Below are 19,109 nucleotides of genomic sequence, written 5' to 3' on the forward strand. Positions count from 1 at the left end.
GTATAGGAAGCAACTCACTGAAATGTAGAAGTGCAGCACTGTTGAAAGGCACATGGAGGCACATATACTCTGAAGCGGCAAAGAAACTGGTATAGGCATGCATAATCAAATACAGAGATATGTAAACAGGCAGAATACGGTGCTGTGGTTGGCAGTGTTTATATAAGACAACAAGTGTCTGGCGCAGTTGTCAGATCTGTTACTGCTGCTACAAAGGCAGGTTATCAAGACTTAAGTGAGTTTGAATGTACAGCACACAAGTGATGGGCTACAGCATCTCCGAGGTAGCAATGAAGTGTGGATTTTCCTGTATCACCATTTCACAAATGTACCATGAATATCATGAATCTGTTAAAATATCAAGTTTCCAACATTGATGCTTCCAGTAAAAGATCCTGCAAGAACAGGACCAATGATGACTGAAAAGAACATGACAGAAGTGCAACCCTTCCACAAATTGTTGTAGATTTCAGTGCTGAGCCTTCAACAAGTGTCAGCATGTGAACCATTCAATGAAACATCAACTATATTGGCTTTTGGAGCCAAAGGCCCACTGGTGTACCCTTGATGACACAAAGATTTACACCTTGCCCATCAACACTGACATTGGACTGTTGATGGCTGGAAACATGTTGCCTGGCCGAACAAGTCTCATTTCAAATTGTATCAAGCAGATGGAAGTGTATGGGTATGGAATCCAGAGATCCTGCATGTCAGCAAGGGACTGTTCAAGTTGGTGGAGGCTCTGTAATGGTGTGGGGCATGTGTAGTTGGGTTGATGTGGGACCCCTGATATATCTGGATAAGACTCTTGACAGGTGACACCTACATAAGTATCCTGTCTGATCACCTGCGTCTGTTAATGTCCTTTGTGTATTCCGATGGACTTGGGCAATTCCAGGAGGACAATGTGGCACCCCACATGTCCAGAATTGCTACAAAGTGGCGGACATGTAATGTTTTCTTAGCACCTATTGACTTTTAAAGGTTTCTGAGTCAATAAATTCTTGCTTGTTGAAATAGGTGCAGTCACTATTTTATTCAACTCAACATGAATCCAGCTACTCATTCTTCATTACATTTAGTGAAGATTTCATCAAGTATTTGTTTAGAAGTGCATAATGAACAAAAATGAAGAGCGGTCAACATTCAGCTGTAGTTGATTTCAAAATAGAATGTATGCTGCGTAGAAATGATTTAAAAATAGAATTTATAGTCTGTGGAAAAGATTGACTATGTCACTGCATCCATAGGTAGGAGTGTTTTAATATCTGTGTTTATTAACTATAGGTGAGTTGTGGCCTTGGCTCATTCTTGATTATTGATTATCATTTTCTTCCTGGAATTTCCATTATTGTAATAACAAACTTATTTAGACTTGTAGCAAATGGAAAATTCACTTGGGAAACCATAAAATCCCAGGAAGACAGAATTGGTGACCTACCTTATCTTCAGAAAGTGAAATTTTGAGTACTTCTGACAAACTCACATAAAATTACAAAGAACTATCATAGCTTTCAGAACAATTGTTTGCTTCCTTGGGAAGGAAAGAGAGATGGAGAGGAGAAGTGTAGATTGGAGGGGCAGGTCACAACTACTGTTCTGGGAACAAAGGGAGACAAAGATGAGAAGGATGACAACAGAGAGAAGAGAAGACCAAAGATATTACATTGGCATTGTAGTGGCTTCTCTTCAGAGGTGACAGACTGATAGAATGAGAAGTAAAGCTTGATTAAGACAAAGAGAAATGAAATTGGTGGTGCAATTAAGAATTAAGAAAGTGGGAAAGGAAATGGAGGAAAATCAAAGGGTTAGAAAGGTGGGGAGGAGGAGTAAGGTAATGTATTTTGCCTAGGACGATTGTTGTACCAGTATATGTCTGTTTGATGCACACATGTAATTATAGTAAGTTCTTTTGGTAATGGGGTTTACTTTGTGTGTGATTCACATTGGTTTGTCGCATACAAGATTATGCAAGTTATTGCAGATGTAGAAGAATTTAAGCAACCTTTTTCATAAACGTATTTCATAAAAGAAATGGAAGTAACGTTTAGTGGTGCTAATAGAGTAAGAAATGTACTCACAGCTGTTTAAATATCTGGAACATTCCTTGTCCCCATCACAAGTACTGAATAACTCTAAAACTAGGTCTAGAAATATTGTGTTCATGGTGTAACCCTAGGCCTGATCACAGATGCTTTAGATGTTATGTATTTAAATTTTTGGATTTTGATGCCCCTGGTTTTTGAATTTCAGTTATTTTTCTGACAAGATTCTTTCTCGGTGGCACCAGATTCACTTCAACACATCACAGCACTCTGGCCACACCATTATGTAAATAGTTTCATTTTGTTTATACAATACTGTGTGCTTAACAGCTTTGTGTCATGTGTACCAGTAACTGTCACATTCTTGAATGGAATTCTGTTTCCTCAATAATTCTGAATCCCACTATTTTAAAAAAGAAAGCACTTGTTTGTAAACTTACACATACAGTATAGGGGACAGCAACTTGCCTATTTAAATTTGGCACCCTGATGCAAAGGTCATTCTGAGAAGGTGGGGGGTAGGCACGTGCAAGAGGGCAGAGTGTAAAGTTGTAGCTTCAGTGTTTCACTTAGTATCATGGAGTAGACAAAACTGTAATGTACGTTCACTGATGATGTGTACTTTTGTAATGGTCACTCTATCATTGCCATGCAATGAGCATTCCATACTCATTTTAATGGTATGCCTCGAGTCTTGTTCCTGGCTGGCAGTTGTTTGCTTCATGAGTAAACAACTTCAGGGAAACTGGTGATGCAAAGGGGGGGGGGGGAGGGGGCTTCCATGAACAGCATGGTCACAGGTCACCCCAGAACATTGGGTAGGTAAGGGTTTCTGTTTTATGATCCTCCAGCACTCTACCAACAAACATGTGGCTTCTGTTGGGTTGTCTTCTCATTCTGTGGGGTGAATCCTTTATGAAGAACTAAAATTTCATGCCTACAAGTTAGCTGTAGTGCAGGAACTAAATCTATGAGATTTTGTTGCTTGAGAAACTGCATGTCAGGTGCTTTTTTGCATGCCTAACAATGACCTTGTTCTCTTCAGTGATGAGTCTCACTTCCATCTTCTGGGATCTGTAAATAGGCATAACATATGCTACTGGAATTCACAATGTATAACTATACATACAGTACTACAACTTGGAATAATTGGTCCATGATTTTTTTGAAGAATATTGATGGGCAGTTTTGGTGACTTCTGACCATTAAGTCCACATAATTCAGGAGTTTTTGCTGCCAACACTTAATGAGTTGGATGTGGGCAGCATATGGTTCAACAGGATGGTGCTTCAGCACACACAGAGTGTGTTTCGACAACTGTTTTGCTACACCACTTCCAAGGATACCTCATCTTCTTGAGAGGTGATCTGCACTGGCCAAGGTGGTGACCTGGTTAGCTCCATGTGACAGTCATGCTCCATGCCCCATGCCCCATGTGACAATGACGTTTTCATGGAATATTCCTAGTTCCCTTCCTCATATGAAGAACAACATTCATCAAGATGTCACCAACATACTCCTTGATATGCTGGAAAGAGTTGAAGAAAACTTCTGAGTTCAATTAACGCAATGTATTGAGAATAATGGACATCATCTGCTTGATATCATCTTTAAAATTGTGCAGACAGATAGTACTGAAATGTTGTACTTGGTGCTATTCAAAGAATTAAATATAAACCTACCTTGCTTTTATTTAAATTGAATTTTTAAATAAGCATGTTGCTCTGCCCTACTCTGTTCATTATTGGTGTATATTTCATAGAGTTTGAAGTGTATATAATTCCCTGAAATATTCATTTTATGTGTTTCTGTGGCAGTTCTTATTAATTTTGAACTTCTAAAAAACAACTACATTGCACACAGTAAATTGTATCTGGGACCATAAATAAGTAAAAAATGAGAAATGTAATATTGCATTTGTAGAGAATATTGTCCTGGAAAACCACATGGGTATAGTGATCTTTGTCGATTGATTTCAAATAAAAGATTAGTGAAGTGGTGTAGCGACTGTGGTTCAGAATACATGTTAAAATGTAGATGCCCATTTAATTGGTTGTGTAAATCAACTGAAAGGTTGGAGGAAGGAAATTGTATAGGACAAAGCCTAGTAAAGTAGTGCAGTACCAGGGCATAGGACCATGCCTACTACAGTAATCCAGTTTTAAATCAGACTTCAGTGTGCACCGCAAACTAACAAGAAAAGTTTTCATTATAATTTTATTTTACATGTGAGAGGAAATGGAGAAAGTAGGGTGGGAATGGAAAAGGGGGAGGGGTACCGTATTGGGTAAGTCATTCTTATCTTACAGGGCAGCTAGGGGTGGTAACAACATACACTTACCAGAGCTGAAGGTGGCACAGCCATGCATGTTGAGGCTTTCTTACATCTCATACTATTATAAAACTCCATAAATTGATCTCTGGCCATGAAATGCAGCTCTGTGTGGGAAATAGTTTACAGGGAAGGACATTAAGAGAAAAAAGCAAAAGTAGGTATTTCTAGAATGAAATTTTCACACTACAGCGGAGTGTGCACTGATATGAAACTTCCTGGCAGATGAAAACTGTGTGCTGGATCGAGACTTGAAATCGGGACCTTTGCCTTTCATGGGCAAGTGCTCTACCAACTGAGCTGCCCAAGCTCAACTCACACCCCGTACTCACAGCTTTAATTCCGCCAGTACCTCGTCTCCTACCTTCCAAACTTCAGAGAAGCTCTCCTGTGAACCTTGCAGAAATAGCACTCCTGGAAGAAAGGAGGAGAGCTTCTGTGAAGTTTGGAAGGTAAGAGATGAGGTACTGGTGGAATTAAAGCTGTGAGTATGGGGCGTGAGTCGTGGTTGGGTAGCTCAGTTGATAGAGCACTTGCCTGCAAAAGGCAAAGGTCCCGAGTTCGAGTCTCGGTCCAGTACACAGTTTTAATCTACCAGGAAGTTTCAAAGTAGGTGTGTTTGAAAGGCTGCTGATTAAAGTACTGGATGGAATAATGTTGCAGAGCAAGGCGAAAAAGAGTGTCCATAAAAGAACTATTTGAATGTTAATTAACTTTTATACTGGGCATTTTGTTCCCAGTGAGTTGTTCTGTACCAGCTATCATTTTGTTGCACACAGAAACTGAATACCCTGTGTGAGTTTTCTGGGTTTGAGATGCTGTAGAAGATTCAGCTGCCATTTTCTGGTGTTCTGTTTCAGTATTTAGTTTATGCAACTATTATTTGTCTCCTGGTGTCTCTAGGATTATTTTCATGCTGCTAAAACACATGGAAATATAATAACAACAACATGTTTGATATATAAAAAAAAAAAAATTTCACGTTGTCCGAGTCATTACTCTTTGTTTACATACATGCCAGATGAAAATGCAGTTACTGTTGTTCAGAGAATAAACTTTTTTTAATAGATGTGACAGCTTTGACAGTATTTAAAACGTGAATTGTCAATATGTTCTGAAGATACGACGACTGCAGTAATATTTATGCCACACCCTGAAATGTGTCATATTGCTTTATGTGTTCATGACTGACACATCAACAAGTCATGCACATAAAATAACATTGAACTGGATCTTTAAACAGATTCACCTCCATCAGTGCGGTTGATTCAGGATCCTCAACAAGGAACAGAAGAAAGTGGTGATGGGCAGTCTACCACTGATATGCTCCGTGATTTGCTCAATCAGAAACGGCATTTGCTTTTATCTAAACTAACCTCCATGGACTCTGAGGTAAGTTACAAGTACAATGGTGTAGTGAGAGCAGGAAACTTGTTCTGAATTTTGTCATACTTATAGTTTTAGAAATCCACAGAACTACAGGGCTATTACAAATGATTGAAGCGATTTCATAAATTCACTGTATCTCCATTCATTGACATATGGTCACGACACACTACAGATATGTGGAAAAACTCATAAAGTTTTGTTCGGCTGAAGCCGCACTTCAGGTTTCTGCCGTCAGAGCGCTCGAGAGTGCAGTGAGACAAAATGGCGACAGGAGCTGAGAAAGCGTATGTCATGCTTGAAATGCACTCACATCAGTCAGTCATAACAGTGCAACGACACCTCATGACGAAGTTCAACAAAGATCCACCAACTGCTAACTCCATTCGGCGATGGTATGCGTAGTTTAAAGCTTCTGGATGCCTCTGTAAGGGGAAATCAACGGGTCGGCCTGCAGTGAGCGAAGAAATGGTTGAACACGTGCGGGAAAGTTTCACGCATAGCCCGCGGCAAATTGGCTCATGCCACAACTGGAGACCGACAGCGCCGACTTCATCTTTCAACAGGATGGTGCTCCACCGCACTTCCATCATGATGTTCGGCATTTCTTAAACAGGAGATTGGAAAACCGATGGATCGGTCGTGGTGGAGATCATGATCAGCAGTTCATGTCATGGCCTCCACGCTCTCCCAACTTAACCCCATGCGATTTCTTTCTGTGAGGTTATGTGAAAGATTCAGTGTTTAAACCTCCTCTACCAAGAAACGTGCCAGAACTGCGAGTTCGCACCAACGATGCTTTCGAACTCATTGATGGGGACATGCTGCGCCAAGTGTAGGAGGAACTTGATTATCGGCTTGATGTCTGCCGAATCACTAAAGGGGCACATATTGAACATTTGTGAATGCCTAAAAAAACTTTTTGAGTTTTTGTATGTGTGTGCAAAGCATTTTGAAAATATCTCAAATAATAAAGTTATTGTAGAGCTGTGAAATCACTTCAATCATTTGTAATAACCCTGTATAGGAGCATGTTGATCTCCATTTTTCCTGCAAGTGACTCTCCCACTACATCTCTAGACCATCCCAAAACCTGCATTACTTAGCAGCAAAATTAAACTGAGTTTATGATTTGGATTATTGCTTGTTTCCCACATAATTCATTTGTTTTCTTTGATGAACACTATATACCACATAATACAGTAATCATATACACAGATCATAGCTGCCCTTACCTTTTATGAAAGGCATGATTTTTTTGTTCCTTTCCTTTTTCTTTCTGTATTTGATGTAAAGCCGTTATAATCACTTATTTGGTGTATACTACCCATAAAAACTTTGCACATGTTTCTGGTATTGATAAAACTCTGCTGCTATGTTTATTGATATGTGCTCTTGATTTAATAAAGGAAAAAGTTATTACATGAAAATTGCATGAAAATTTACCTTCCTTGTTGCGAAGCAAGAAAAAATCCCTTTAGCAGTTGCTAAAGCCAAAGAATCTATGTAGGAGAGGAATGTTCGTGATTGACTAAAATGTAGTCAAGAAATTCCACTAGGAACCTATAAAGTTCCTGCCAAATGTTTGAACTCTACAAAAGTTCAGTGTTTGACAAATATTGTGTGGCATTGTAGAATGTTCCAAAAGCAGATGCATGAAATTAAAAAGTAGAGACTTTTAGACACTGGTCTTAACTTTCATGTGTTAATATTAGCAGTAAATTTTTAGCATATTACATCTGTCCATTGGTAGGCAAAAAATAAATGAATTTACATTTTTTTGTGGACTATCCTTACAAATATTTCTTACTTTCCACCCTTCAAAAATTTCTGTGCTTATGTTTCAAAATATATATATTTGTAATCTAGTGTATTCATACTTTCCTTCCCATTATGTAGATTCACCCACCCCTATCTTTTCAAGCTGTAGTAGAAGTTATAAAGCTACAGTATTGTAAATATTCATCTTATAATATCCTTTTTATCTTTAAGAATAGATTATTATGCCTATCCATTCAGTCCTTTTATTTGTGTCATGTGTCATGTATCCCAGTAATTCAGGAAAATTGTCAGGAGCTTGAATGGATTAGTATTGAGTACATGGGGTGTCTGAAAGTAAAACCTGGAACACTTATGTTGAATATCTGTTAATCATTCAAGTTTTCCTAATGCCAATATCAGAGATTCACAAATCATTGCGTTTATTGTGTTCTTATGTCTTCAGTTGGTTTTTTAGTTTGTAATACTTAATTTCTTGTGAAGTTTCTTATTCAGGCATTAAATAATCTTATATAGACATTATTAATTTTGTAAACTCAGTGTAAAGCATGATTCATGTTTTGTGTGGTTTTTAATTGTTTCGAAACGAAACAGGTATATAGAGTTTTGGAATGACAACAGCAGGCTGGCCTATGTTGAAAGAACAATTTTATTTGTTTGATTGTTGTCTCAATCTTAATTCCAGATAAACAATGAGTATGAAGCCAAGTTTCTGCATGCATGCTGTGTGATTATTTTATGCTGTCCATTTCTGTATTAATACATTATACTTATTTTGTGCTTTATTATTGGGGTACTGTTCCTTATATTTCACTATGAGTCTCTGTAAGCTTAACACAGTTTTACAGTTTGTGAAACAATTTTTCTAATTTTAGTTCTTTTGTCAATTTACTTTCAGTATTAATGAATTTTAAAGGAAAAAACCTTATCAGAAAATTGCAGTGGTTAGTTTTTTTTAGATGATTTTAACATCTTTGAATCCCACAGAACACTGCATATTATGAACATTTTTACATGGTAAACCTATTTTGGTAACAAATTTATCAGTAAATGTGCAATACACAAGAGCTATGAGACATCAACACGCAAGTTTATTATGTCAGGAAATACATCAATGGATGAGTAAACAGCAATTTACAGGAAAATAACATACATTTATTTTTATTATTACAACACACAATTACTGAAAATTTGCTTCGTAATGCTTGGAAATCCCTGTTATGTGACAACACTGCAATAAAAAAAAGAAATAAATGGTTGTCATCCGTGACATTTGTGTATTGTTATCTGGTGTAAATGCACTGAAATTCAAAGAGAAAGTGCACTATTTGATGACCAAAGCACAGTTGTCGAGTTCTTACCTCTACCAGCTAATTCACATTACATCTCCGTTGTGACTCGCAGTGGCAAACAAAAATTAAATAACAAGGTACCATGATAATTAATAAAGCATACCATCAGCTGAAAATTATTTATATAGGTTTATGTTACACAGATACAGTTGGAAATTATTAATGTGATTGCATATGATCTGCACGGTTTCATATGATTGATCTGGAGTGAAATGATATAACAATGTCCATAAGCAACTTAATAACTGTCTAAGGACTATGAGAAATAGATTAGTGTGATGCTGAAGATTCTCATCAACATAGATGAGAACATCATATTAAGCTTTGTTATATCAGAAATATTTGCCATTAAAATACTATCTTGCCTACTGAATTTCACACTTTGAGCTGTTCAGAACACTGGAATCACAAAAAGTCACAATAGCTCAAACCTATGGAAAGCAATTTGTAGCTGAAGACCAAATTCAAACAGCCCACTAAAATTTTACAATTTTTCTGCGTAAAAATGACTAATATAGCATGTTTTAAGCCGCCATAATGAAAGCTTTGAGGAGCATATTCCTAAATGGAATGGTATAATGACAATATTAATCTACTTCGCCTTTTTGAAGCCATTCCTTTTATAACAGATATGACTATATGAGAAATCCAAAATAAATTTATTCAACAAAGTAAGTCAAGAAAGAATTCTGTCAATTTGTGTGATCTACATGCTGGAAATAAAAGATTAGCTAATGAGAAAAGAGCTTCAAATACCCAGACTGCAGTGAAGTTAAGTTACAAATGAGGTACTGTTCAAACAACAATGAACTGACTGTATAAATAGTTTGCAAATTTTCAAACCTTGTGGAATGTTTCCTACCTTGTATATATTTTAGTGAAGAAATCCTAGGCAGTGAGGTACACTTTATATCAAGAATAGTATTCAAGTTTTCTATAATATGTGATGGGATGTGGAAAGTAGGGCCTCCAGATGAACTTGTGACATTTTATTGCTTTTTGTGCTATTTCTTTTGTTACTTTCTTCAAAACTTCCGTTTTCTTTTGTTCTTTTGTTTTTTAGGGTGGGACTGAGAACACTTTACATGGCTCAACTGAGGGTGTGGCTTCTTGCAATGCATCCGATGCTGGCAGTATCATCACAAACCCGGCATTCACAAGACAAAGGGCCGGTCACCAAGCTTCGTTCCGTAGTACTGTTTCTGATAGTGAGATAGAACAGGGCAATGTGAGTTTTTGCATTTTTGTATAGCCACATTTGCCACGCTTTTTTCCGTTGTTTGCCTGCTGAGTGGCACCTATTTTTGCAGTTTAGCCTTGGTTCTGCTGCATGTTGCATGATTTTTCTTTTTGTAAAGGGTCTATTCTGTGATAGCCAAGTCATTGATGCCCTGTATAGCTCTTGAGCAGTAATCTAAATCACTGGTTCCCAATCTACAGCAATAAAACCTCTGATTGATCACTTGCACTGTAACCACTCTTTACTTTTAATGATTGTTAAGAATCAACAGTATTCTTGAATATTGGTCTGGGGAAGTCATAAATGTGTTGAATATTACTTTCCAGTACCAGATGAGTGGATAAATTGCTTCTTCGTTCTTTATAGAAACCCTAAGGTTCTGTAGGCTAATTCAGAAAATTGGCTTTCCACTACCAGCTAAGTAGATAAGTTACTTTTCCTTTCTTTATAAGAGACTTAAGGTTCTGAAGGTTGCTGTTTGGGAACTGCTGATTTAGATTTGAGTTTTTATACATTGTGCAACTGAAATTTGTGATTCGGAGTATTTTAAACTTGACTTAAAAAAAAATAGCCTTGATAGTTACTATGAAGAGAACTTACTGATTGCAAATTTGTGTACTCTGCATACTAAACTCATTAATTTATGTGATTTTCATTTATTAAGGAAATTATTTACTCAGTGTTGTGTACACTGCTGGCCATTAAAATTGTTTTGCCATGAAGGCATCATGCAACAGAAGTCAAACTGGCATGAAGTGTACAAAATGCTTAGATATGCAAATAATTACTATTGCAGTGCAACTGTTCAAAGTAGGTAGGAGTGACACCATCTGTGTTATGTATAAGACTATGCTATGGGTTTCTCATTCAAAAATTACATCTCAGTGTTGTTTGTTTGTGAGAAGATTATGTTAGGCTGCATCATAGAAGGAGAAACACATACTATCTTGTGACAGATTTGACTATTGAGGCTGTAATTTATTATTCTGTGATATTGCTATTCATATTTGGCCAAGATCTCATTAGAATATGTCATTGATTGGTTCAGGAATGCCATAATTAGTGCTGAGCAGGACCTCAGTGGCCCCACATGATAGAAATAAGGGTGCATGAAAATATAGTGAACAGAGACAGTGATTGCATCTCTGTAATGCTTGGGATGATGTGGTGAAAATGGACTGGACAGACTGGTGTCTCCAGAACACAATGTTTGGCCACTCCCCCAACAATTCTACCGGAACTGTTCAGGACTATCGCTTCTGACAGCAAGTTATGTCGAACGATAACATTCCCAGTCTTAAATTTTCAGTGTAAATAAGCATTCTACAACAAGTTCTAGATGGCTGCAGATGACAAACTGTAAAAGGAAAACAAATGTAATGCAAAGTATGAAAAACCACAAGATGTGATAATGAGGTCCCATGACCATGTGTCTGGAAATGCATCATTGCCACGGTAGGTGGTACTGATGAATGAAAGTTACTGTGACCATGTGCTGTGTGTTCCTTGTGTTTTGGGGTCTGTGAAATTGACACAGTGAACTGTAGGCAGCAGAATGTCCGATATTCGTGTTGGGAACAAGCCGTAATGGTGTTTGTATACAGCCAAGCTGATGGAAATGGTCAAAAGGAGTATGATGCGATGCCCCATCCAATTTTATCCTAGTGTGGATAATTTTTTGCTATTAAAATTGTTTGTGAGTGGCATTCGGATTCATTCATAAATGTGGGGGACAACCAGGTGTAGTACAGTACTCAGTATACAACTGGAGTTCATCACTCTACCAATATCAAGGCAAGCACTCTACCAGTTTAAAATAATTGTTGAAAAAGGAATTACTGTTGTAAAGTCAATACCATAAAGATGTATGCACAACTACTTGTAACCAACTTTAAGATGATGACATTTACCTGTTTGGTGACTAATATGGATGGGTAACAGACATAAAACCATCCAATGAAGATTTCAGCACTGACATAAGTATCAAAACATATGTTTGATGCTAAAATACATTAATCATGCAAACGTACACTGCAGCATTAATGTAATATCCACTATGTGATCAAATGTATCTGGACACCCCCCAAAACATAAATTTTTCATATTAGGCGCATTGTGCTGCCACCGATTGCCAGGTATTCCATATCAGTGACCTCAGTAGTCATTAGACCTCATGAGAGAGCAGAATGGGGACTCAGTGGAACTCACAGACTTTGAACATGGTCAGGTGATTGGGAAACGTGAAGGGACATGTACAACACAATAGCGTACAGGCCGACCTCATCTGTTGGCTGACAGAGACCGCCAAGTTGAAGAGGGTTGTAATGTGTAATAGGCAAACATCTATCCAGATTATCACACAGGAATTCCAGACTGCATCAGGATCCACTGTAAGTACTATGACAGTTAGGTGGGAGATGAGAAAACTTGGATTTCATGGTCGAGCGGCTGCTCATAAGCCACACATCACGCCGGTAAATGCCAAACAGCACCTCACTTGGTGTAAGAAGCATACACACTGGATGATTGAACAGTGGAAAAATGTTGTGGAGTGATGAATCACAGTACACAATGTAGCACTCCAGTGGTAGTGTGTGGGTATGGCGAATGCCCAGTGAACATCATATGCCAATGTGTGTACTGCCAACAGTAGAATTCAGAGGCAAGGGTGTTATGGTGTGTCATGTTTTTCATGGAGGGGGGCTTGCACCTCTTGTTGTTTTGTGTGGCATTATCACAGCACAGGATTACATTGATGTTTTAAGCACCTTCTTGCTTCCCACTGTTGAAGAGCAATTTGTGGATGGCAATTGCATCTTTCACACAACCGAGCAACTGTTCATAATTCACGGCCTGTGGTGGAGTGGTTACATGACAATAACATCCCTGTAATGGACTGGCCTGCACAGAATCCAGACCTGAATTCTATAGAACACCTTTAGGATGTTTTGGAATGCTGACTTCGTGCCAGGCCTCACCGACCAACACCTATACCTCTCCTCAGTGCAGCACTCCATGAAGAATGGTCTGCCATTCCCCAAGAAACCTTCCAGTACCTGACTGAATATATGCCTGTGGGAGTGGAAGCTGTCATCATGGCTAAGGGTGGGCCAACACCCTATTGAATTCCAGAATTACCGATGGAGGGCACCATGAACTTGTAAGTCATTTTGAGCCAGGTGTCCAGATACTTTTGATCACATAGTGTAAAAACCTAATAAGCATTGAGGATGTTTAGCCACTGTGGCTGTAAATTTTGAAAAGTGTACAACTGTTAGTTATAAACTTATGAATCTCTTTGACATAATTTGCTTATGTTAGTTTGAAAACCTTTCGTAAAATTATGTATGTAGATTCAGTATCCACCACAGTAATTATTTTTCTTAATACAAAAATATTCACTGTACGTTTTGTTGTCTTCATCTGCTACAAAGCATCCTATTCATGAAGCATGTTCTGGTGATTTTAGCTGGTAAACATCATTCACTTATCTTATGTTTTTGTTTCATGTATTCACCACTCACATTCAAGTGGCTAATGTATCTGAAAAATATTCTGCTATAAGTATACAGTTTAGGGAACAATTATTGATAGCCTAAGAACTTCTAATGAAATAAGGAAACTGTTAAAGCCATTTGCTTTGTATAAAAGACAGAAAAATATATTACTTAACTTTTATATTTTGTCAGTGATCATGGTTTTCACAACATGGATTCCTATCCCACAGTAAATGATACACTAAAGTTCACAAATGAAATTATACTTGAGTCTTTTATTTGGTGGTGAGCACAGTTTATCACCCCGAATGAGAAATGCTACATGAAGAATAAATTGCAGCAAATAATAGTGACTCCAGCATTGGAGTATTTATTGTTACTATCCTAGGCTAGTACAACATTTCTTGAAGTTGCACAGTATGTGCAGCAAGCGAGTATACACTTTTTCCAAATTGGTGGATTACAATAGCCACTTCTTCTTACTTGGAAATCTGCTGCTCAAAATTCACTGTAGTGGTGTCAATAGCTACTTTTAACTCATTCATCCAAGATGTTGTTCATAAAAGCCCATTTTACCACTAAACACAGTTTTACACGTTCGCTGTTATAAAGCAATACTCAAACTGTACGAAGACTGTCCTCATAGGCAAAAGCAGCAGTAAACTTTCTTGCCACCAATTCATAGGTGGTGGTTCCCCTCATCTTCATAACTTAATATTAACGCCATGAACACTTACATAATTGTTAACGTAGTCACAGTATATTTAAATATGGAAAAACTCTTTTACAAAACATATTATGCTTTAGACACCTGATTACTTAAACAATAATGTTTCTACATAGTTGTCAGTGTTTAGATCACACTCTTTTCTTTAGGTGGCAGCACCCTTCAGTCACTTCTATTCATTTTATTTAGTTCTATATGTCGGCTGTGAGATGGCAGATGACAACGCTAGGTGCTCACTGTCGCCTTGCTGCCTGCTACATTCCAGCGTCCTCTGCTGCTTGGTTGAATGATCTTGATTAATAAAGTTATAATGAAGATTTATTTGCGTGGTCTGGAACTATCTATTGGGTTGTAAGGATACTTGCATCATTATAACATCTGTACCAGAACAAGTACCCTCACTGAGACCAACCACATCACACAATACTTCAAGCCCTTTTTGGCTGTTTTTGTGATCCTGGATCCTTTCAGACAGACGAATGTGCAGGGAGGCAGTTGAATGTGCGTACATCAGATTTGGAGGATTGGGTGCTGCTTCTCAACTGTTTCCGTCTGCTTGGCCATATACAAACACCATCCTGGCTTGTTCCTGACATGAATACCCCCGCTGCATCAATCACACAGACTGCAACACACAAGGAAAACACAGCATATGGCCAGAGGAACTTTCATTTGTCAGTGCCTTATATCATAGCATCAATGTGTTTCTGAACAGACATTCATAGGACATTTTTTCCTCCATTTCCAATAAGAAGTCTGTCCTTGCAATTTTATTAAGTTCATCCAGTATAAAAAAATCTTGTCTGTTTTCAAATTTGTAAATACTTTTTATATGTGAAGGTAGTAAAGAGCATTTTTCCTGTTGTTTAATAGAAAGAAAATAAAAGTCACTGATGATACTGTAAATTTACTGAAACAAGTCTGGCTAAAGGAAGGAAAAATTATGTTTTACCCAGAGAAGATCCCATCCGAAAACTAATTGGGCCAGGGGTATTGGAAAGTTAGCTATGCCCTCTTCAAGGGAACTGTTCCAGCATTTATTTTAAGCAGTTATGCAAACCACAGAAAACCTATGCAGCATGGTCAGCAGGAGTATAACCCCTGACATCCTGAATGCAAGTTCAGCTCAGTGCTGCTGTGCCTACCAGGCTCAGTACTTTATAATGTTGTTTTCTTTGTAGCAGAATAGCACCTGGAAACTTAATCTAACACTCAGAATACCAAGCTTACTCTACTCTTTTCTACTTGGACTAAATGCCTCATTTTATAATTATTAAAGAACTGATTCACACTACATTTGGGTTCTCCACATTGACCTGCTACACCATGGACATTTACTGAAGTGGTGACTTGTTTCTCTCTTTTCAGTGCCTCCTTTCATGATGGTTGACTATACAAAAAGATCCACTACTTCTGATGCCTCTGCCTCCTAAGTCATTTAGCCCCACGGTGTTCATCTGTTTCCTGTTGTTATGAACCCCCTGATTTTACTTGAAATCATGTCAACAACTATCTATGTACCATCTGTCAAATTCATGTACTGTCCTCAAAGAGCATCAATATACTCTTACTGCCTAATGTATAAGATGTTTTATGAACTGGCAGTTTCTCCATGAATGTGTCAACCATAGCTCTATCGTCAATTGGTTGATCCAAATACATCCAATCACGGAGTTAAATTTTGAAATTAGAATTATATTGATACCTTCAGCTGATGACGGGTGTTGATATATATCAACAGGGACAGGTGAAAATGTGTTCCCGGACCGGGACTCAAACCAGGGATCTCCTGCTTACATGGCAGATGCTCTAACCAGCTGAGCCACAGAGGGCACAGAAGATACTGTGACAGCAGGAACTATCTCGCGCACACCTACCTCGAAACCAACATTCTCACCTTCTATGTTCACACACTACATTCGTAGTGTCCCACCCCAACATACTCATTACTCGTGGAAGACATTCTCACCTTCTATGTTCACACACTAAATTCATAGTGTCCCACCCCAACATACTCATTACTCGTGGAAGACATTCTCACCAAGTCCGGTAAGAGTTCGGGGAATATGTGTGCATCCGCACAGAAGAAGAAAGTCATTGCCGGTATTGCCAGAACTATATACTTATATGGATATGGTGTCTGTTCTTTTGGACATGTCTGAAAGAACAGGCACCATTGATGACCTGCAGCCATCTAGAATGAAATTAGAATTATGTTAATACCTTCAGGTGCTGACAGCCGTTGATATATATCAATGGGGACAGGTGAAAATTCTCACCTTGTATGTCCACAAACTACATTCGTAGTGTCCCACCCCAACACACTCATTACTCATGGAAGACATTCTTACCAAGTCCCATAAGAGTTTGGGGAATATGTGTTCATCTGACAGAAGAAGAAGGTCATGGCTGGTATTGCCAGAACTATATACTTATATGGATATGGTGTCTATTCTTTTGGACATGTCCGAAAGAACAGACACCATTGATGACCTGCAGCCATCTAGAATGAAAGTAGAATTATATTAATACCTTCAGCTGCTGACGGGTGTTGATATATATCAATAGGGACAGGTGAATTCTAATTCTAATTCTAATTTTACTCTAGACAGCTGCAGGTCATCAATGGTGTCTGTTCTTTCGGACATGTCCAAAAGAACAGACACCATATCCATATAAGTATATAGTTCTGGCAATACTGGCCATGACCTTCTTCTTCTGTGCGGATGCACACATATTTCCCGAACTCTTATGGGACTTAGTAAGAATGTCTTCCACGAGTAATGAGTGTGTTGGGATGGGACATTATGAATGTATTGTGTGGACATACAAGGTGAGAATGTGGGTCTCGTGGGAGGTGTGTGTGAGATAGTCCCTGCAGTTGCATTATACTCTGTGCCCTTGGTGGCTCAGATGGATAGAGCATCTGCCATGTAAGCAGGAGATCCTGGGTCCGAGTCCCAGTCAGGGCACACATTTTCTCCTGTCCCTGTTGATATATGTCAATGCCCATCAGCAGCTGAAGGTGTTAATATAATTCTAATTTCATTCTAGACGGCTGCAGGTCATCAATGGTGTCTGTTCTTTCGGACATGTCCGAAAGAACAGACACCATATACATATAAGTATTGAGTTAAATGTTTGTTATATTCCTTCATAGATCTCTCTATCTGCATATTGAAATTAAGTACACTTGTAAAAACTGTTTGGTTCTCTTTACACCAATATTACAATAAAAACCCCTTCGTAAATTCATGAGAACTTTCATAGCCCTCTTGTTGGTTTGAATCTCAACCAATACTGTCTCCATTCAGTAAATTTCTTGTTTGTCCAAGTTTACCCTTTTTGACTAGTTTTATATTAATAAATGCCAAATAAATATAAACTCAGCAATGCAATGGCATCAGGTTCATCGCCTTTGCAACACTGAAAGATATGTGCATCAACAGCACAAATTTCCAATGAAAGGTTATACACAAAGGAACTTGGGCGTTACCAGAAGGTAAAACAGTTTATTAGATATATTACTTTACAATTGACATCAAAGCATAGAACTATGTGATGGATGTAAAGACAGCATGGGGTGCGAAGTGTGGAAGGAGAAATTTCCTCGCAAAAAGGTGACTGCAAATACAACTGAAAGCCAAGAATCAGAAGCAGTCTTAAGAAATCAGTACACTACTGTGGATATACTCAAAGACATTGCACAGAAAGCTCTTGTATCCTCCTACAGTCACTCAACGACGACACTTTCTTTCCTTTTGGTACGTAATGGTTGCTAAGCATCACCCATCATCTGACATGATATTTTGGTGAAGTATCTTTTTTGTGAGTACTTTCCTGTCCTTCCATGGCTTTAGTGCTCATCTTTTTATCTTGATAGCATTATTTGCAACTAAGACCATCTGCTTTTCTATATGGTTTACCAAGTCAGTGTGTTACTAAAAAATCAAATTCACTTAGTAGTAACGCCTGTCTAAGTAAATGACTTGTTGGATTGTGTACTACATATTCAATTATAACTTTGAAGCATCGACCATAAAAATAACAGCAGAAGTAAGTTTTTCCATTTACACTTCCAGTAAAAAAAGAAAAAATGAAAAACTATAAAAAAAAATTAGTACGCCTGGAAAGACCATGTTAATTTTATCGGATGATGGATTATGCCATCTGAGGGATAGTAGATATACTGATAATGGTTTCAACATTGTCTGCCAACAGGTAGCATAGTGGCATAGCTACTAGAGCACCATCTGTGTCTACCCTTAAATAGGGAATGCTGACAGCCAGAAGGCTCAGTGTGGTGCAGATGTGTGAAGCAAGCAAGCAACCATGCTATGGAAATGCGCTCATGCTTCCTACAGCCAACTGAGTGAGTTTGAAAGAGGTAAAATTGTGGCTTTCTGAGTAGTGGGATGATCCTTTGGGAGAATTGATATACAAGTTCGACATGCTGCATCAGTTATGCAAAGATGCTGGTATCAGCGATCACATGAACATTTTCACACCAATAGCTCCTCGAGGTTCTGGACATACAAGCAGCACAGATGCCCACCAGGATTGTCATATTGCAAGGGCACCAGTGGCAGATTGTACAGCCACCACAGCATAGATAAGAGGGTTTGTGAGCTCAGACGAGTCAACAAGAATTGTTGTGAACTGGTTATTAGCAGTGGGAGTACGGGCATGCACATCCCTAGCCCATCTTCCACTAACAACACAGCATCAACATGCATGGCTTGACCTGT

The 19,109-nt window shown here is 38.3% G+C and overlaps 1 protein-coding gene and 1 non-coding gene across 2 annotated transcripts in view; both read left to right on the forward strand.

The window, feature by feature from the left end:
- LOC126176184 (MAP kinase-activating death domain protein) overlaps positions 1-19,109 on the forward strand; it is a 545,775-nt gene that overhangs the window by 316,753 nt on the left and 209,913 nt on the right. The window contains exons 28-29 of the mRNA XM_049923326.1: positions 5,624-5,772; positions 9,961-10,125. Coding sequence (XP_049779283.1) covers positions 5,624-5,772; positions 9,961-10,125 — 314 coding nt within the window. The remainder of the gene's footprint in view (positions 1-5,623; positions 5,773-9,960; positions 10,126-19,109) is intronic.
- Positions 17,259-17,333, forward strand: Trnat-ugu (transfer RNA threonine (anticodon UGU)). The gene has a single exon. It is a non-coding gene; the product is annotated as a tRNA-Thr (tRNA).

Source organism: Schistocerca cancellata, chromosome 3, assembly GCF_023864275.1.
Source record: "Schistocerca cancellata isolate TAMUIC-IGC-003103 chromosome 3, iqSchCanc2.1, whole genome shotgun sequence".
In the NCBI taxonomy this organism is placed as follows: Eukaryota; Metazoa; Arthropoda; class Insecta; order Orthoptera; family Acrididae; genus Schistocerca; species Schistocerca cancellata.